The sequence below is a fragment of the Tupaia chinensis genome, unplaced genomic scaffold (assembly GCF_000334495.1).
Source record: "Tupaia chinensis unplaced genomic scaffold, TupChi_1.0 Scaffold000079_1, whole genome shotgun sequence".
Taxonomy (NCBI): Eukaryota; Metazoa; Chordata; class Mammalia; order Scandentia; family Tupaiidae; genus Tupaia; species Tupaia belangeri.
In genome coordinates this window covers 402,252-423,773 of record NW_006159540.1, presented here as the reverse complement: position 1 = coordinate 423,773, position 21,522 = coordinate 402,252, and the positions used below count along the sequence as shown (strand labels likewise).

Sequence of the window (21,522 nt, the reverse complement as noted above, 5' to 3'; positions counted from 1 at the left end):
ATTACACGTTTCCCTTTTTATCAAAGTCCCTTTACTGATGGTGTGCGTTTATAAAAAGGGATGAGTATGCATGTGTCCTGAATATTGAGCAAAGTTTTATAAGGCCATCCACCCCACAGCATAAGCTCAGACATTTCTTTTTTTTCTAGCACCATTCTGTAACCCACTGAACTAAGTTTTTAGACTAATACGTTAATTAGTGCTTTATGTTTCAAACTCAAATACTATCATTCTTGTGGTCTGGGACACCTTTAATATCTTGTACTCCTTTTCTGGGAAGAAGATTGTTCTTTCAGGTTTTAAAACTTCCTTTATCAGGCCACCAGGTGGTGTGATGGTTGGGGCACTGGATTCTCATATGGCTGACTGTGGTTTGAGTTCCAGATCTGTTTGCCTTCTCTCTCTTTCTCTCTCTCTCTCTCTCTCTCTCTCTCTCTCTCATCAAATTAAAGTATAATAATAGTAAAAAGAAAATCTTTATAAAAAATTTCTTTTTGTATCTCAGTTCTCATCATTATATTAGCACATACTTGACAGTCTTCAGTCACATGTCAGTAATCCCCGGGAGTAAAATTAACCCCAACACGTCTCAAGGTTATACATAGAATTTCAATCTCTAATGTTTAATTCTGTGTAGAATTATGTCACATATCTTGTTTATAGCTATCAGATTTCTTAAGTCATTCATAAAAAACAAAAAGCATTAAGAATATTTGAACAAAATAAATATCTATGTCTTTTTAAGGGGAGAAAAAGTCAGTCTAAAAAGAAAAAGTAAATGCATAGAGAACTCAGTTAAGGCATACGATTTGAACAAATTTGGGTACCAATGTTCTCTCTCAGAGGTTACAAAGACAGGACAGTAGAATGAGTCAAACACTCTCATGCTTCCTGACTCTGTGTCAGGGTTTAAATCTCTCTTTCTAGGTATTATAAATTCTTCATACCCCACATATATGCATATTAAAGCTGTATTTACTAATATATCTCAAACTCATATAGAATGATTTTAGATTTTTCTAAAATTATTCTTTTTCTCCATTAGCAGACATAGTTGAAGTCATCCTTTTTAAATTTTTAAAGAATTATTTACATATTTAATTTTCTTTGTTATTATTATTTTTTAATTTGACCAGTGAGAGACAGAGAGAGAGTGAGAAAGCAAGCTGCTAGGTCCAGGACTCAAACAGTCGTCAACCCTATGGGAATCCACCATCTTAATCAACATGACACTTGCCAGCCCTAACTTTTTTAATTTTTTTTTTTTTGAGAGATTTTCACTATAGGGCGCGTGCGCTCACCAGACAGACAGAGAGAGACATAGAGACAGAAAGCGAGAAATCACCCCCCAGGGGGGATGGTCATGCCACAATCCCTTCTCCTCTCAGGATCTTGGGCATGCACGCACACGTGCCCGGCATGAGTTTTAAGCCACCGGGTCCGGGACGTGAACCGCGGTTGACTACGTGGGAGTCCAGCGACATAGCCATTATGCTAACTGCTAGTTCCCACTTTTTTAATTTTTAAAGATATTCTTCCAATACATTGTTTCTGTTTCCACAGAAGATATTCTTTTAAGGCACCATTGTTCAAATAAATGAATTTATAATGTTACAAATGGAGGTCAAGATCTAAGATTATTAATAATTATAATTTAAATATAATTAAGAATTAACAATGCTAATTTAGAGATAGCTTTTATGGCATGGTCAAAGACCATAGCAATAAGGAAATCTTTACATAATTATAATTGCATTTTCAAATATTTGTCTTGAACATTAAAATTAGAAATTGAAATTTGGGGGCTAGCAGGTGGCATAGTGGTTTTGTTGCTGGACTCCCACATGGTCAATCACAGTTCTAGTCCGAGACCAATGGCTTAAAAATTATGCCAGGTGCATATGTATGAGTTCCCAAGATCCCAAGAGGAGAATGGAGGAGAAGGGATTTTGCTGTGGCCATCTTACATAGAGGGTGACCACTGACTTTCCCTCTCACTGTCTTTCTCTCTCTCTGGTGAGTGCACACACTCTATGGCAAAAATCTCTAAAGGAAAGAAAATGAAAAAATAAAAAAAAATGAGATTTAACTAAGGAAATGAGAGGAAATAAAGCTTTGAAAAAACTTTTAATGTAAATTTTTTTGAGAGGTTTTGCAGTAGGATGTATGTGCTCGCCAGAGAGATAGAAAGCGAGAAATCACCTCCCCCCCTCAGGGGGCATGGCCACGCTGTAATCCTTTCTCCTCCATTCTCCTCTTGGGATCCTGGGCACACACGCACACGTGCCCGGTGTGAGTTTAAGCCACTGGATCAGGGACTCAAACAACTGTCAGCTACATTGAAGTTCAGCAACATAACCATTACGTTAGCTGCTGGTCCCCGAAAGTGATAAATCACCCCAGAGGAGGATGGCCACGCCTCAATCCCTTCTCCTCCATTCTCCTTTTGGGATCTTGGGCATGCATGCACACACGCCCAGTGAAAATTTAAGCCACCGAGCCCGGGACGTGAACAGTGGTCACCTACATGGGGGTCCAACAACATAGCCATTACAATAACTGCTGGTCCCTTAATGTAAATTTTAATAATTTCTAATTTACATTTAATTGTTCTATCTTGTGGGATAAAAATATAGATTTTTAAAGCAAGTAGCAATGTGTGATAATAAAATCAAGGATATTACCACAATCATCATGTTTAACAATGAATAAAGCTAAAAAGCTTCTGCATAGCAAAGGAAACAATAAGTAAAATAAGACAGCACATAGAATGTGAGAAAATATTTACAAACTATATTCAGATAAGGAATTGATAAGCAGAATAGATAGAGAACTCAAGCAGCTTAATGCCAGTAAAAATAATCCCATCAAAATGTAAATAATTGATCTTGATGGAAACTCTCAAAGATAATTTACATTATAATATTTTAGAATGTGAGCCCAAAGTATCAGGAGTAGGAGGATCGGTGTAAAACCTCAAAGACCACAACGTCTATATTCATTATTTCAAAATGTCAAGGTTAGGCAATGTGTTGCCTTTTCTTCCTTGAAAATATGTGCATTTTTATTTCTCTATGATTCCTTGCCTAAGATTTTAGAACAGGCTATTTTGTCTACTTTTGTCACAAATTTTTTAAGACAAAAACAAAAATAGTATTATAATATTACTTAGTAACAAGCTGTAAAGTTTAACAAAAACAAAAGCTTGTGTTTGAACTTCCTCAGCTTTTCGGAGTAAACTGTGATAGATTAATATGATCTCTAAATGTAAAATAACTGAAAGACGTAAACAATAGATTAATATGATCTCTAAATGTAAAATAAGTAAAAGAGGTAAACTAATTTTCTTTCTAATTTTTATTTTGCCTTTTTTTAAAAAAAATGGCTACCTTACAAATAAGTTTACTTAAATATATTATTTAAGTTGATCAATAGAACAACAGGAAATATAACTGAGACATTTATTTTTATATTTGTTTTACCTTCAATTTCAGGCTGTTGGCAGAAATTCATTTCAGAATATAAGAATGCCCGATATCACCAAGGTTGAGCTTTTAAAAGATGTTCGCAGCAAAAAAGATCTTATTATTCGGTTAGTAGCCCATGACATTGAACAAGAAGATTTAGAAAGTAACATAGATGAAGGAATCATTTCTGAAGATGAGGAGATTGTTATAGGAGAGATTGTTGCACAAGAAGAAATATTAGAAGTAGAAGAAGATCAAATGAAAGAAACACAGAAGCCAATAAAAAGGAAAGCTGTTTCACCGAAGCAAACATTAAGCACAAGCAGCCTGAAAAAATTTTTGTCCCTAAGCAAATGTTGCCAGCCCACATCCAGTGCAAATATTGAAAGCATTGAAGTAACCACAAATCAGAAAATAGAATCCAAGGAGAAAGATATTGAAAGAGCGGTTTCTGAGATTGATGTCACCACAATAAAAAGTTTGACTCTGACAAACTTTTCTCAGGAGAAAAAAACACAATGTAAGGTAAGTGAGAAACAAAACATGACAAAAGCCTCACAAATTCTGTCCAAGAATGTTTCATAATTAGTCAACAAACAAACAAACAAACAAAACAAATACTAAATACTAAAATGGACTTTGTAACCTTCTAGGCCTAGTGATATTTATAGAATAAGGGAAATAATCAGAGTCAACTGAGGAAAAGCAGAGAATAGAAAGAAACCTAGTATAAACAAAAGTCTAAGAAAAACAAAATATAAATCAGTTAAAAGAAAGGCAAACTAAGTTTTTTAATGTTCAGTGGTAAATTTTTTTGGACATTTTTCATAGAGAGCCCCATTGTAGCAGAATGGGACCAGTAGGTTGACTGAGGGAGGAGGAAGTAAAACAATATCCACAGAAATTTAGATTGTTTTGGTTTAAATCCTAACTGATTTAATAGCTATGTCATCATTATAGTTGTGTAATTTTGGCAATTACTTAGACAAATTGTTTCTTAAAAATTACTTATCCAATTTGCTCAAACTTAATAAGTTAATAAAAATATTTACAATAGTATCCTTATAATCAGCCTAAAAACTCCACTATTATAGTGGTGGGTAGCTTGTGTTACTATTTGCAAATCCGGAATATGATGGTCTGTGTCTCAATGACCCACTGGCTTTGTCCCTGTTCAAAATTCTGTACCATGTCCTGCTTTCAGAGAATGTGTGATTTAGAATTTACTGATGAGACAGTACTTGTAACCATGAGCTTAATGTCAGTCCTCCATTAACACAAAAGCAAAGATGAATGAGAAAAAAACAAACAAATATAGGGACCAGCAGTTAGCATAATGGCTATGTCTCTGGACTCTCACGTAGTGATAGCAGTTCGAGTCCCCAACCCAGTGGCTTAAACTCATGCCGGCCACGTGTGCATGCGTGCCCAAGATCCCAAGAGGAGAATGGAGGAGAAGGGATTGTAGCATGGCCATGCTCCTGGGGGGTGATTTCTCACTTTCTGACAGAGTATGGGTAAGAAAATTTACCTGGCAAGCTTCCTAACTGACACAAGTTGGATCTCTGTTCTTTGAGAATTCAGTAAAATACAACTTCAAATATTGCACTAGTTTTATGTTTAAAATTTGAATAATATTATGGTTTAGATCATCTCCATTGGGCTTTTATAAAAAATTATATTGGTAGATTTTTTGGAGAGATTTTTGCTAAAGGGTATATGCACTTGCCGGAGAAACAAAAACAGAGAGACAAAAGAGAGCTATCACCCTCACCTCCAGGGGAAATGACCATGCTATAATCCATTATCTTCAGTTCTCTCAGAATTTTGGGCATGCACACACACATGCCCAGCATGTTTGAAATCACAGGTCTAAGACTTGGACCACAATCAGCCACATAGTAGTTCAGAGATATTACCATCGTGCCATCTGCTGGTATCAGAGGATATATTTTTAAGTAAATCTTTAAACTTTTTTCTCATTAAAGTGCACATTAGACTTTTTAAAAAAAATCTATGGGATGAAAAAGTACATATCAAACATTACCTTTGTAATATCTGGTTTTCACTTTTTCAGAAAGAAGAGAAGAGTCTTGTTGCTGAACCACCACATTACTTCATACATAGAATTATGAGTTCATCTTCATACAATCAAGAAGATTTCAATTCATCTGCTGGGTACATTAAATGTAAAACAGTACAAACATAGAAATCTAGGATGAGTTTAGTGTTTATGGGAAGAATAGGGAACCTGGTGAAACTAAGCCAATATTCAGCTTGAGTCTTTCCCTTCTGAGTCTTCTCTGCCTTGGCTTCACTCTGTGAATAATTTCTAGGTCTCCCATTTCTACTGGATCCCCGATTTCTAGTTACCTTGCTTGTGCATACTTGTTTCGAGGCCCACTTTCTAGTTTATCAATGTCTTGTATCAGATATTTACTTCTTCTATCCTGGAAGATAGGCATTGGGTTAGCAATGAAATATACACTACCAGAAAAAAAAAAAAAGTTCCTTCTCAGCTCTCTTATATAAGCTAAATGTTCTAGTATATGACACTGTCTATGAAAATAGAGTGAGAAATGTAAGTTAGGGCATTAAGATGTGAATTCTAGAAAGCAAAATAATTTGATGAATCTTTACAAATGGATAGCATTTACATAAGAGGAATATAATACAAGTTTATGTAACTGTAGAAGCAAAGTATTTGCTCTGTGGCAGTCATAGGAGAAAGAGAGGAGCAAAGTGTACTATAGAGTTGAAATTTGATGAATAACTATCAAGAATAGTTATAATATATAAAATATTTTATGTTTATAGTGGTACTTATAACCTTTTATTTCTAGAGAAAAACCTTGGGTATATAAAGAAAAATCTAGCTTGTTAAGCGCTTTTTTCCACTTAACCTAAAGCAATTGTACCTTTTTTATATGAAACTACTTTGGGATATCTGATCCTAACCCACTATCATTGCCTCTTGCCTCTTTTGCCTGCAAAATGCTGATTTTTAACAAACATAACTAGTAACATGGTCACTTTTTACTGTTTATGTCAGTGGAGAGCAGCGTAGCTAATAGTAAATAAGAATATATTTAGAACTAGGTGGTACCAGTCAGATCTAGGCCCTTGTTTGTCTATTGAAACAAGAAATAAACTACAAACAGAAAAATAAACTTTTTAAGAGCTCTTAGAAACCATTAAAAATAGCTGTAGCAATGAATGAACACTCAATCAAGAAAAACCAATATTCAAAATGCTATTTTAAAAATGTAAAACTTTACTTGCTCAAGGTGAACAGAGCAGAGTAGAACTTGCTCACAATGTTATAGTGTATACATAGGCTTTCAGACGAAATTGTTTTTATTTCAGATAGATAATGGTTGGATCATTTAGATATAAGCATAGAAACCACAAAGGGTAGTTGATAGGTGGCACAATGCATGAAAATTACAGGAGGGACCGCAGAATCACAAACACAATGGACAAAAGATTATGGGAAGGAGGTTACAATAGATATCTAAGTTTCTGAAAAAAAAAAAAAAAGAGCAGGCTGAGACTCTTAGATATTAAGTCATTTAAGAGCAGCTCAAGAAAATTAAGAAAAAAACTAAAAACAAAATATACATGTACACCCACACACACACACGCACATATACACACATACAGAGAAGATATGCATAGAAAAGAACCTGCAAAAGTATTAAGGCTCCACTTTAAATAAAGATTCAGGGTCCCACTAATTAAGGAAGGCACTTTACATCAATCTGAAAAACCTGAAAGGAGTGGTTGTTTTATTCAAATGTCCATATTTTTTAAAAAATCGCCTGGCTTATGAAGAAACAGAGAAGTATGGCTCATTCAATGAAGAAAAACCGGTAGAAAATTTCTCTGAAGAGGCACACAAATGGGACATAAGTGACAAGATTTGTAAAAAGTGCCTTAAGTGTGTGCACAAACTATAGAAAAAATCAAGGGACTAAGGAAATCAGGAAAAATATATATGAAAAAATTAGAATATCAACAAAGATAGAAATTATAAAATAAAACAAAATGAAACTTATAGAACTTAAAATACATAACTGAATTCAAAAATTCAATTGAAAAGCTCAACAGCAAACTTGAACAGGCAGAAAAATCAATGAATTAAGAGTATAAGTCAGGGAACCAGCAGTTAACGTAATGGCTATGTCGCTGGACTCCCACGTAGTCGACCGCGGTTCGCATCCTGGACCCGGTGGCTTAAAACTCACGCCGGGCGCGTGTGCGTGCGTGCCCAAAATCCCAAGAGGAGAATGGAGGAGAAGGGATTGTAGCGTGACCATCCCCCCTGGGGGGTGATTTCTCGCTTTCTGTCTCTATGTCTCTCTCTGTCTGTCTGGCGAGCGCACGCGCCCTATAGTGAAAAACCTCACAAAAAAAAAAAGTATATGTCATTGGAAATTATCAAGTCTGAGATCTAAATAAAAAAAAAAAAGAAGAAGAAGAAAGAAAGAATAGAGAAAAGTAAATGAACTTAACATCAATATACAAATTATAAGAGTCCAAGAAGAAGATATTTGTAAAGGGACAGAGCTAATTTAAAGAAATAATGGCTATAAATTTCTTAAATTTGAAGACATGGATATACAAATACAAATTCAAGTAGCTTCAAGTAAACACAAAAATACCACATCAAGATACTTTGTCCACAAATTGTCAAAAGTCAATTGAAATTATGCACAAATTGGCAGAAAGAATAAAAGTGACGCATCTTGTACAATAAACCCCAATAAAATGATCAGTGCCTTTCTTATCAAAAGCATTGCCAGGCAAAAGGCAGGCAGTGGGATGATATGCATAAAGCCCTGAAAGAAAACAAAACAAAAGAAAAATGTTATTAAACAAGAACTCTACAACAAGCAAAAACACCTCCTAAAATGAGGGTAAAATTTAAGACATTTCAAAACAAACAAGCAAAAAAGCTGAAAGTGTTTATTAACATAATATCTACCTTGAAGAAATGCTGAGTAATGTTCTCAAGTTGAAATGAATGGATGCTGAACGGTACCTCAAATCATTATGAAAAAGGAAAGTTCTCTAATAAAGAAAAATAGAAAAGTATAAAGACTAGTATTATCATAATTCCAGTTCATAATTCTATTTTCCCAGAGTATATAAAAAAATAAATGCATGTAATATATGTTGAAAGATTTCTTTTGTTCCTCATAAACAAATCAGTAGAGGAGTAGAGTTTTTGTTTGCAAAGTTAACTTGCTATCAATTTAAGAAATATTTTTATAAATTAAATGTTTTTTAAAATGTTATACATTTAATCACTGCATTTTTACGGCTACCACAGGAATTATATATTTAAAAATCTGAATTTCAGCTGGACTGGTGTGGAATTCAGTTTTTCACTTTTTTTCCCCACAATTCCTGTGATAACCACAAAGAAAAGATGTGTAAAATACAAGAAAATAGTTCATTAGAAGGTAATCAAACTAAACACACAAAAGACAAAAGTATTGTGGGAAATGGGGGATAATACACTTTCTTATAATTTTTTTTTTAATTTTTGCCATTGGACATGTGTGTTCACCGGATAGAGACAGAGAGAGAGGGAAAGTGAGAAATTACCCCCCTCAGGGAGGATGGACACACCACAATCTCTTCTCCTTCATTCTTCTCTTGGGATTTTAGGCATGAATGCACAAGTGCCCAGTGTGTTTTTCAGGTCGTCAGACCAACAGCAGAGTTAGCCATGTGAGAACCAGTATCTTAACCATCACATCACTGGCTGACCCTGGAACAATAAGCTCTTAAATAATGAATTTGAAAATAATTATAAAACAAATTATAAATTATTTGAGATAAACAAAAATGAAAGCACAACATACCAAAGCTTATGGAATATAGTAAAAGCTGTGATAAGAAGGACACTTACAGTTGTAAGTTCTTTGTTTTAGAAGAAGATTTGAAAATGACAGCTTAACTTTGTAACATAGGGAACTAGAAAAAGAACAAATTAAATTTAAAGCTAACAGAAACAAAGTAAAATAAATAGTAGAAATAAGCAAGACAGCAGAAAAACAAAGAGAATCCATCAAATTTAGAGTTGGTTTTTCAAAAACACTAACGAAAGCAGCAAACCTTTAGTTAGATTGCCTAAGAAAAAGAGCGAAAAATCCAATAAATAAAACAGGAAATATCACAATCAGTTTTATGTAATAAAGAGAATTATAAGAGAATACTATAAATATTGTATGCCAACAAATTAGATAACTTAGGCAATGAATAAATTCTTAGAAACACACAATCTGCCAAGATTGAATAATGACGAATTAGAATAATCTGATCAGACCTAAAACCAGTAAAGAAAATGAATTAATAATCAACTATTCCTAATAATGGAAAGATTAGGACCAGATAAAGTCATTGGTGGATCTGAGCAACTTTTTAAAAAAATGAATACCAATTGTCCTTAAACTTTTCTAGAAAATTTGAAGACCAGCACTTCTAAACTCAGGAGGCCCACATAACCTTGACACAAAAGCCTCACAAAGACCCTGCAAGAAAACCACATATCAACATAGTCTATGACTATTGATATAAAAATCATCAACAAAATACTACCAAACAAAATTGACCATCACATTAAAATGATTTATGATATGACCAAATGGTATTTGTTAAGAATGTAAAAGATATTCAACAGACAACACAGCTAGTGTAATATGCTACATTAAGAAAATGAAAGAGAAACACACATGTATTTTACACATGTGCGTTTATCTCAATTGATGCAGAGAAACAATTTGATAATATTCAACTTCTCATTATAGCCTTCAGCACACTAGGAAAAGAAAAAAAAAATAAAACTACATCAACATAAGTAAGACCATAAATGAAAAATCTACAGCTAACATTGTCCTCAGTGCTAAAGGGATAAAGGACCTTAATTTATTATTATTATTATTTTAAGTTTTGAAAGTCAAGAATGAAAACATGTTCACTTTCACCAATTCTATTAGACACAGTTCCAAAAAATTTTAGCCAAGAATTTAGGCAAGACAATGGTGGAAAGAGCCCCAATGGTTCAACTAAATGTGATATACATTCAAAGGGAGATTATTCAGCCTTAAAAATAATGAAAATTCTGACATATGCAACAATGTGCATAAATATTAAATATTTGGTCATTGGAATAAGTCACTCAGAAAGAGACAAGCATCAGATGATTCTACTTAAATGAGCTTCCTAGAGTAGTCAAATTCATAGACACAGAGAGTACTAGAATAGTGTTTTTCAGAGATGAGGAGACAGGAAGATATATGGCGTTAGAGTTTAACGAGTACAGAATTTCAGATGGGAAAGATGAACTGGTTCTAGAGATGACAACCATGGTTTGCACAGCAAGTGAATGTACTCAGTTCTGTAAATCGTTCACTTAAAAATAGTTAAGGTGGCAAACTGTGTGTATATTTAACAACAAATTTCAAAGTCAAGAGGAAAAGTAAATTTAGAAACCATTTTCATTTAATATGGAATATCAGTGAGATTCCAGATTTTCTTTTATATTCAAATGACTGTTTTTTTTCTTAGCCAATATTTTCTGCTTTTATTAAAAACACTGAGAATAATTTTCTTTTTCTTTCATTTTAGTGATGCAGAAGATCATAACCCACATCCAAGTACAAAAATGTTAGAAGGTTGGACTCTTTTTTTTTTAATTTAAATTCAATTACTCAAAAGGAAACATTGTGTCCTACTTTGATTGTTTTAGTTATCAGATATGATACTGTTTTGTTTTTTTCTTGTGAGTTTATCTAATTCTGGAAGGTAATACATTTCTCAGTGTTAACATAAACCAAAACCTTGCTTTGTCTGAATTGTTATTAAGTTTCTATTTATGATTTAGGTAGCAAGAATATGGTGTGATAAATATGAGTAAATTTATCATGCTCTTGTGAGAACTATCCACAAAATAAAGATATTAGTCTACCTAACTATTGTTTATATCTGAGCCCGAATTCATACTATTAGGGTTTAATCATTTCTTTGGGAAGTTATGCTTCCTTTGAATCAAACTTAGCCCTACTAAAATGTACAAGACAGAAGGTAAAGCAAAATTTATTTGCTCACATTAATGGACATTGAGGTTCACTATGATGGACCTCAATCTTTTTTGTTTTTTTGTTTGTTTGTGTTTTTTTTGGAGAGGTTTTTGCCATAGGGCTCTTGCACTCTCCAGACAGACAGAGAGAGACAGCAGAGAGACAGAAAGCAAGAACTCACCCCCCAGGGGGATGACCATGCCACAATCCCTTCTCCTCTATTCTCTTCTCTGGATCTTGGGCACACACGCACACACGCTCAGAGTGAGTCTAAGTCACCAGGTCCAGGACTTGAGCCATGGTCGACTACATGGGAGTCCAGCGACATAGCTGTTATGCTAAGTGCTGGTCCCTGGACCTCAATCTTAAAAAAAAAAAAAAAAAAAAAAATCGATGCTAGCATTGACTCCCAAGTCTCCTGCCCCTATTTCAATATTTCAATGTTCTGATTTGTTTTATCCAACTTCACTGTAGTGATCATGCTTAGTTCTTTTTTTTTTTTTTTTTGGAGAGGTTTTTGCTACATGGTGTGTGCACTCACCAGACAGACAGAGAGAGACAGAAAGCGAGAAGTCACCCCCCAGCGGGGATGGCCACGCTGCAGTCCCTTCCCCTCCGTTCTCCTCTCGGGATCTTGGGCACGAATGCACACCCGCCCAGCATGAGTTTAAGCCACCGGGTCCGGGACTCAAACCACAGTTGGCTACATGGGAGTCCAGCGACATAGCCATTACTCTGACTGCTGGCCCCTCATGCTTAGTTCTTAAATCCTTCAGTAATATCACAGCTGTCCAACTTGATGATTTGTTTATTCATTCAAAAATGTACTGAGCATTTTCTTTGTTTTCTAACCATTCATGTGTAAGCAAGTATACAAAGTTCTTGCTGTCATGGCTTCTTCCTGTGAATTTAGGTTGGGAAGTCAGAGGTAAGGGCATAAAGAAGACAATTCCAGATATTGACAAGTACTTCCCTTCTTATTTAAGACAAAATCCCAAATGGTTACAAGAGTTTATAAAACCCTACATTTCGGTGTTACTCTAACCCCCTACTGTGTGCTCTCTTTTTTCTCTGTTTTGCTTTACTCCAGTCTCAGTGATCTGCTTGTTGTTCGGCAAACATTTCATTCACTCAGGGTCTTTATACTTGCTGGTGTCTGGTAGTGCTCTGGTCCCTATGCCTGCATTGTTTATTCTTCATCTTTACTCAGAGTTCACGTTCCCATGAGGCCTTTTCTGATCACATTCCAATACTGCAATTTATTTGCCATGATTCCATCACCTATTCCATTTCTCTACTTTATTTTTATTCCTAAAATTTATCTAAGAGAGCTTCTATTTTAATGATTTGGTTTTGATGTCTCTCTGTTTAATATAAGCCCCATGAAGGTGGGGATTTATGTCTGTTCACAGCTGTATCCCAAGAGCCTGCAATGGTTCATGGCAGATAGCAGCTTGAGGCAATAGCAAACTAGGGGAGACTATGCATGGAAGGAATTAGCACAAGAAGTCTAATATAGTTATACTGAGGTTGAGGAATCCATTAGACATTTAGGTCGAGATGTCACATAAGCAACTGGATATTTAAGTATAGCATTCAGTGGAGAAGTCAAGACTGGGCATATGCATTCCTAGTTTCATTGAATATATGATAAAAATCTAAGATAAATCTAAATAGCTAGACCCCTCAAATATCAGAAATTTTTCTATACTCCCTAATTACAACAACTGCTTAGTTTCTTGGAATTTAAGTCCACATAGGCTTGGGGGGAGGGGTGGGGAGACTGGTATTTGGAGAGCTGGCTTAAGGGAGGTGGATCCACATAGCCAACTACACTGATGGAATCCAGGAATCTTAGGAATCTGCTAATGGAATCCAACCCGAGACTTGAAAAACAGACCAGGTATATGTGCTTACATGTCCCAAATCCTGTCAAAACGGAGAAATGGAGGAGAAGGGATTGCAGTATAACCATGCCTCATTTGGGGATGCTTGCTTTCTTTCCCTCTTTCTTTTTGTTTCTCTTGGGGAAGCACACATGACCACTGGCAACAAACAAACAATAAAACATCTGACATTTGGAGTATGTTCCTGATAGAAAATCCAAAATGTCCTCATTTAAAAACAAAAGTTTATGTACTACATGTGATGTATGATATACTAGGTACAATATAAAGTACCATGTTGTACACTGTAATAATATACAGTCATTAAATGTAAATAATAATAGATAAAAATTATTTACAGTAAAATTATCAACCAACATTGAAATTTTTTCACTTGTTTTCAGATAATTCAATCACTCTCTCTCATATTTGAATTACTTGAGATATTAGTACTTGTTTCCCTATAACCTTACTTCGCCTGAAAAAGTAAATTCAGAATGTCATCATGTTGTCTCTTGATGAGCACATGTGTACAAAATGCATTGTTTTTAGATATGTGATATCTCATTAGGCCCATGTGATGTCTCAGGGAAGATAGTATTATTTCTAACTCGATACCTGAGGAAACTGTGAGTCAGAGAAGTTAAATTTAGTTCACCAGTGTTCACACAGCTCTAAGCAGTGAAGCTGACTCAAACACAGTTTTTTTGATTTTCTAGCAGTTTAGCAATGGGTCTTTTCAGACTTCTCTGACAGTGTCATTTGTACCTTATTGGCTGAATTTCTTTCACTGGTATATTGACCTCTTCTGGAACTCAGGTACTTTTCATTCTGTAGCAACTCTACCAGATTTGCTGCTTCAATTCGCTCCTGATTCTCACCAGAACTATTTCATAACACTAGTCCTTTTTTATTCTGTTTTTAAATCAGTGTATAGAAAGGGTGGATACCTGGAAGGCCCTTAAGAATCATCTACAGCATAACTATTCATTTTACACACAAACAGGCTCATAGCCATTGAATGGCTATTCGTGGCTGTGTAGCTACAAAGTCACAGAGCCTGTTGTAATCCCTAAGTGAAGGTCTAAGGTAACCACTAGCAATCTACGGCTCTCATTTGTTTCAGTCTTACTCCTTTTATTTATGTATTAAAATAATGACAACTTCTATCTGTCTAATTTTTTTTTTGATGAAATGATCAGATTTATGTCAAGTATAAATGCCTCAGTAAAAATATTTTTCTTTTTTTCCCCCACAGGCACTTCTTATGAAGGAAAGCCAGAAAATGCAAGCAGTGTTAAGGTAAATATTTTTTAATGGCTTCTAGTTGGTATACTTTGAGGCCCAGTTGAGGATAAGCCATTTTTTAAAGTCTAGTCGTAAACTGTGTAGTGATTTGAAGGGCATTAAGGAGCATTCGCCTGTTCACAATTCCCTCACACCCAGATCTTTATTCTTGACTGAGGCCTGTCCCTGGTACTTGAAAATTTTATAATCAAAATTCTCACTTTAGGATTAAATCAGCATTCCTTATTTAAGTGCACAGAGTAAGCCTCTGTTTCTTCCTAGCATATACATCTAACTTATTCATTGGATCTGTTACTTCAGTCTCTGTAGTAAAGCTTATTGGGAGTGAGTAATTTTTGTCTCCGTCTAGGGTAAGAAGCCCCAAGTCAGGCCCAGGGTGGAGAAAGGAAGGGAAAAGAAACATCAAAGGTAGAGGATGTGCATTTCAGAAAATGAGTGCTGATTCCATCAACTTTCCTGTTCCCTAAAGACTGAATCTTTACAGGCTACTTTCTAAACAACTCCACTATGTCCCAGTGTGAGACTAGGAAATTTCCTCTTCTTCAATCGTTCTTAGAAAGTTTCCAGTGAAGAAGGAAGCCACAGGGTTTTGTTGTTGTTGTTGTTATGGTTGTCTTTTGTTTATGATTTTGCTTTGTTTTGTTTTTCATTGATTCTTTCTTCGTTCAGTTTAATCATCCTTCAGGCAGGTCCTCCCATTTCACGTACACACAGTTTATAGATAATTCAGTCACTTGCCAGTGTCACAGTATACCACAATTTTCACAAATAATTCTAAAAATCCTGCAAGTCACACTTAATATAATTCTGCCTAATTTATAAAGCTACTTGGTGAGTTTCCCATGCAGTCTAATCCTCATTTATGAATGAAAAAGTCCATTTAACAATCTCAGGATTTACTTAGGCTATGCTCTCCACAAAGTAAAATTACATGGCAATAAACAGGAGACAGGGAGGCCTTTTGGGGGGGACCTATTGACACTCCTTGTGCCAACTTAAATTCCTAGCTAAACTAGACGCTTCCACTTTTGTCCATTTCTTTATTTTCTTTATTTATTTTATTATTATTATTATTAATATTATTATTATTTTACCATTTTTAAGGAAAGCTATTGTTAAGCTACCATGTTTAATTCCAAGGAAACTGGAGTAATCATGCCACCACCCTGTATCTTTCACTGATTACAACTAAGAACTCTGAAAGCCTACTGAGGATTCTCAAAATTAAGTAATAACAGGAGTCTGGGCAGAGAAATAAAAACTCAACAACCAATACCATTGTGGGCTTGCTAGGTGATTTTTTTTCTCTAGTAGCTCCTCGCTCAGACTCAGGGCAGTTTAAATCCTAAAATTGCATATAGGAGATAGTAAACCAAAGCTCCAAAAGAAACCACTGCTCTCTGACAAATTAGGAAGAAGATTCTTATGGATGGAGAGTCTAACAGAGAATCCTTACTTTATTTCCCATTTTTTTTCAGTCTCTTGACCCTGCATTGAGGCAAGTTTTAGTCCTGAAGCTACATGGTAATGGCAGCAGAAGCTGTTGACCATCACCTAAAATCTAAAAGAGAATTCATTTCCCTTACTAAGCATATTAGGAAAAGGGTCTTCAGCGGCCTGAAGAGTATTGGTTAAATCTCAAATTTCTTTTGTCACATTAGATGTAGTCATGGGAGTTGTCAGACAGCACAGTTTGGGAGGCTCAGAGCCACAGCATTCTAGTTATGAAATGAAAAAAGGAGTCTACCGATAGAGACGCTGAGTGACATAATAGAGAAGAGGAATTTGAAAAAAAAAAGGATCCATAAATCTGAGTTGTACATGCATGGAACTAACCTGAAGAAACGTAGACAAAGGCTCTGAGACTTGAACTATAGTCTTTATTTTCCTTTTATGCACACTTTATAGGAGTGAGAAATCACACACACACAGGTCCAGAACTCAAACCATCATCAACTACATTGGAGTTCAGCAATGTAATCATTACACCATCTGCCTGTACCAAGCTGGAATCTTTCTTTTATTTGGGGGGGGGGGGGAGTTTTTTATATGGGGCATGTGCTGGGGGATGATTTTGCTATAGGGCACATGCGCTCGCCAGAAAGACCACGAAAGACAGAGAGACAGAAAGCGAGAAATCACCCCCCAGGAGGATGGCCATGCTGTAATCCTTTCTTCTCCATTCTCCTCTTGGGATCTTGGGCACGCATGTACATGCGCCTGGCATGAATTTAAGCCACCAGGTCTGGAACTCGAACCTTGGTGGACTACGTGGGAGTCCAGCAACATAGCCATTATGCCAACTGCTGGTCCCCCAAACTGTAACCTTAACAGTGGTGCACACACAAGGTTACTGAAATTATACTGAAATACTGTGCAAATTTATAAACCATTTTAACCACAGCTATGGAAGAGTGGTGGATTGTGCAATGCGAACGTAAGGATTTGATTGCCTAATGAAACTACACCAACAACAAATTGACCTTCTCCAGAGGGTTTTAACAGGACTGAGAATATTAGCAGTTTAAAATGGCCAAGAAACAATCCAGAATTACAAAGAACAGGACAGTATCTCTGACCTTCAAGGAAAAGATCAAAAGATGCCAACTCCAACATAGTCAAAAATTTGAAATTCTTTGATTAAAAATTTTTAAAGTAACTGTAACAAATTATGATAAAGATAAGCATTTTTGAATTTAACAAAAAGTTAAATAATTTCAGCAGAATTTAATTATATCCACCTATCCCAGATCCATGATAGCATCTGTTGCCTACTTTTAGATTTGGGATTCTCTGCTCCATTTTATTTCTCAAGTATTGGTTTATAGTAGGTTAATAGACAATCTACTGGGACCAGCAGTTAGCATAATGGCTATGTCACTGGACTCCCATATTGTCGACTGTGGTTTGATTCCCGGACCCAGTGGCTCAAACTCATGCCGGGCGTGTGTGGGTGCCCAAGATACCAAGAGGAGAATGGAGGAGAAGGAATTGCAGCGTGGCCATCCCCCCATGGGAGTGATTTCTCACTTTCTGTCTCTCTGAATCTCTCTTTCTGGTGAGCGCCAGCGCCTTATAGCAAAAACCTCTCCAAAAAAAAAAAAAGGAAGAAAAAAAATAGACAATCTATCTCAACTCCTTTTGAAAAAAAACTGTAATACTTCTCTTATATTATTGGTTCCTCTTTGCATTCTATAAACAGCATAATTCTATTATATTACATGTCATAGGAAAATCCATGAGGATTTTTGCTTAGAAAAGCACAGGAAAATACATCATGACCTTTGCTATGATCCATTATTTTGGTCTTACTTCATTGATTTTTTTTTTACTTCTTTTTGAAATTGATAGCATCATATAGAACAACTACACTGATGCTTGACCAGCTATTTCAAGCTGTTTTGAGCCTCTCTGGAACAAGTTTGGTTTCTGAATTAAAAGAATTGATAAAAGCATGCAGAATAGACTAATATATCTTCTGAGTCACATTCTCATCACTACTGGATCCACACATCCACTTTTTTTTTTTTTTTCCAGATCCCGTCCTGGTTAAGACTTTCATAAAAGAAAATTAAGAGTCATGAAGTGAACATTTGTTTTTGTTTTTTTTTCTTACCCTCATCATTATATCTGTTCTCAAAAGAACAATTTGTAACATGGTCCATTCAGTCAAAACAGGACAAACAGAACATTTTCTTTCTTTTTTTTAAAGAAAGATTTTTACTAAAGGGTGCATGCACTTGCTGGAGAGACAGAGAGAAAAGAAAATGAGAAATCATCCCCCAAGGGGGATGACCATGCCACAGTCCCCTCTCCTTTATTCTCCTCATGGGATTTTGGGCACACATGCACATGCCCCCAGCATGAGTTTTAAGCTACTGGGTCTGGGACTTGAAGTGTAGTCACCTACATGGGAGTCCAGCAACGTAACCATTATGCCATTTGCTGGTCACAGAACTGACATCTTTAATGAGTTAATAAGGCTGAGCCTTTGACCATCATTGATGATATACAATACCTATAGATATGACAAGAGTCAATCCTTGTATCATAAGTAGTGAAAATTATGAGTCTAAGGTCTCAGCGAACAATTCTTAGAGACTGCAGAGCACAGATATAATTTACATACTATGCTACAATGTTTATGCTCCATCTCTTGAGAATTTCTAGGTATATTTAGGGTTTAGTGTCCAATAAATCACTAAATTAGTATTTCAATTTGCCTTGGCAGTTTATCACCATCTATGAAGGACCCAAGAATGTTCTTAACAGTGCACAGTGCTCAAAGGAAGTCATTTCAATCCACTTAAATAAATAAATAAAAAGAAAGAAAGAAAGAAAAGAAAAGAAAAGAAAAGAAGCAAAAAATCACTATTCTTTGAACAACTAAGAAAATAAAGCTCTCATTTACATCATTTTTTATTTCAAAATTTTGATCATTTATTTATTTGAAAGTAGTGGCTCTTCCCTTGCATATCATCGATATGAGTTTCAAACAATATTCTTACAATCACATAAATAGCAACTTGTAGTTCATTATACAGTTCTCTTAGTCTCTTAGTTTAACATAACAGTAACAGATAATATAACTGACATTGAATAGGCATCATTTATCTACATTTTATTAAAGAGGAAATTGAGAATGGTTAAGGAGGAAAATGACAGCAGGTTATCCAAGATAACCCCACAGCTAGTAAGCTACAGAGCTGTGATTCAAATACAGATCTGCCTAATTCAAAAGCCTACGCTCATTCAACATTATTACAGTTCATCTACTCAAATGGCAAATGGTTACAGGAGCAAGAAAGATGACACAAGCCAGAACGGCAAGTTGAACCAGGGATCCGTGACCCACTGGAGATAGTATATCCCTTACAAGAAGGAAGTTGTATATAGTTTCAATCACTGACATGCTAGATTTTTACTAGGTCTTCTAATTCAGGATTTCCCACTTTTCAGGGGACACTGGACAAAGAAATTTTACATAAAAATTCCTAACTAATAAATGTTATTCACTGCAGTTAAGAAAATAGGTGTTTTTAGTGTTTTTGTGTCCTACCACAACTTATTGCAAAACATGAGAAAAGTACATAAATGCTTATTTCTATCTCTACATATAAAATAATCATTTTGTTAAATTAAAATAAGATATTCTCTTAAGGCCCTGTGTGCTGCATAATTGATAAAAAAAAATACAAATAAAGAGACTCTTTTATTATCTGTACAATTATCTCTTTCATGAAAAAAAACCCACAAGGTCAGTCAATAGAAAATTTATCCTAAGTAGGTGGAAAATTACAGCATTTTTAATAAACTTCTGCTTTCATGTGAACATTCTGAAAGAGACATCCTCATTCTGTAGAGGTGACAGTTACTTTCCCTGGCTGCTTATCATACATTTCTAGAGTGTTTTCTGCTGTATAAAACGAGGTAGACCTTGCACATAAGACCAGAAAAGTATTAGGATCCAGAAAGCATAGCACCATGAGAATCAGAAAGTCTAAACTTTATTCCAACTTGGCCAGCTTTTACTCATAAGACCTTAGACAAGGTATTTATTTGACTTTACCTAGCTTCACTGTCCACAAATGATGATATCAGTCTTTCTGTTTCTTTCATATGTGTGGGAAGGATCAATTTAAAATAAACTTTGTGAATGTTTTTCAAATCCCTTCATTTATAAATACTAATTTCTGACTTCTAAATTATCAATCCACTGGTACGGTTGTCTCAGTTAAGATATCTAATAAATGTCCATTTTAACTTTTTTGCTTTGTCCACAGAAACTCCTAAGCCTGGTATTTCCAAACAAGGATCTAAAATGCTGGCGAAGGTATCTTCAGCTCTGTCAAAAGTGTTTTCTCGATCTAACACCAGTATTTCCAAATCTTCCTCACCACCTCAACAGGATGAATGCTGAAGCTTCTATCCTAATAAAAGCATGCTTAATCCTCTTAGAAAATAAAATGGTTTTAAATGCATAATATAGTGTCATATAAGATGATTCGTATAATACTGAAAATAAGAGTGAAATAAAGTATGAATGGGCTTGGGTAACAAAGTTTTAATTAGTGCTTTTTATAAGTATATTAGTATTAAAAAACACTAAGTACTAATAATATGGGGTGATAAAAGAATAAGTGTCTAAAAATATAATCAGTGAATTTGGAAATCCAAAGAATGCACAAGAAAATTAACATAGATGTATCTTTTAAAATTTTTGAAGGATATCACCAAGATGAATAACAAATTGATATGAAAATTAACCTCAATTCTTTTACACAGCTATGAAACAGTTTATTTTACTGTTAAAGCAGATTCAGATTTCCAAATAGAACTATTTATACCAGATTAATAAAGTCAGTACCCCCGCCCCAAGTTAAAATTTCAACAGTTCATAAAATACCTCCCAGGAAAAAGATCCAACTATAGATAAAGCACCATCTGAGTCATAGCTGGATAAAATGGCATATATACATAAAATGCCCCTTGTACTAAATACAAGCAAATAAATAAACAACAACAAAAAAAAAAACCTCTTCAGATATGGAAACATTTGTGGATAATGTATTATCAATTGTTATGTTATCATTTATATAAATATTTTACATGAACATAAATATCAAGATTCGGGACCAGCAAATAGCATAATGGTTATGCCACTAGACTCCCTCTCACATAGTCAACTGCAGTTCAAGTCCTGGACCCAACAACTTAAAACTCATGCCAGGTGCATGTGCATGCATGCCCAAAATCCCAAAAACATTAGAG

At 35.1% G+C, this 21,522-nt stretch overlaps 1 protein-coding gene across 1 annotated transcript in view; it reads left to right on the top strand.

The window, feature by feature from the left end:
* Positions 1–20,722, top strand: part of FSIP2 (fibrous sheath interacting protein 2) — an 89,055-nt gene extending 68,333 nt beyond the window's left edge. The window contains exons 18-23 of the mRNA XM_006142703.1: positions 3,495–3,992; positions 5,545–5,645; positions 11,106–11,152; positions 14,702–14,745; positions 18,983–19,049; positions 20,532–20,722. Coding sequence (XP_006142765.1) covers positions 3,495–3,992; positions 5,545–5,645; positions 11,106–11,152; positions 14,702–14,745; positions 18,983–19,049; positions 20,532–20,671 — 897 coding nt within the window. The 3' untranslated portion in view covers positions 20,672–20,722. The remainder of the gene's footprint in view (positions 1–3,494; positions 3,993–5,544; positions 5,646–11,105; positions 11,153–14,701; positions 14,746–18,982; positions 19,050–20,531) is intronic.
* The last annotated feature ends 800 nt before the right edge of the window (positions 20,723–21,522 follow it).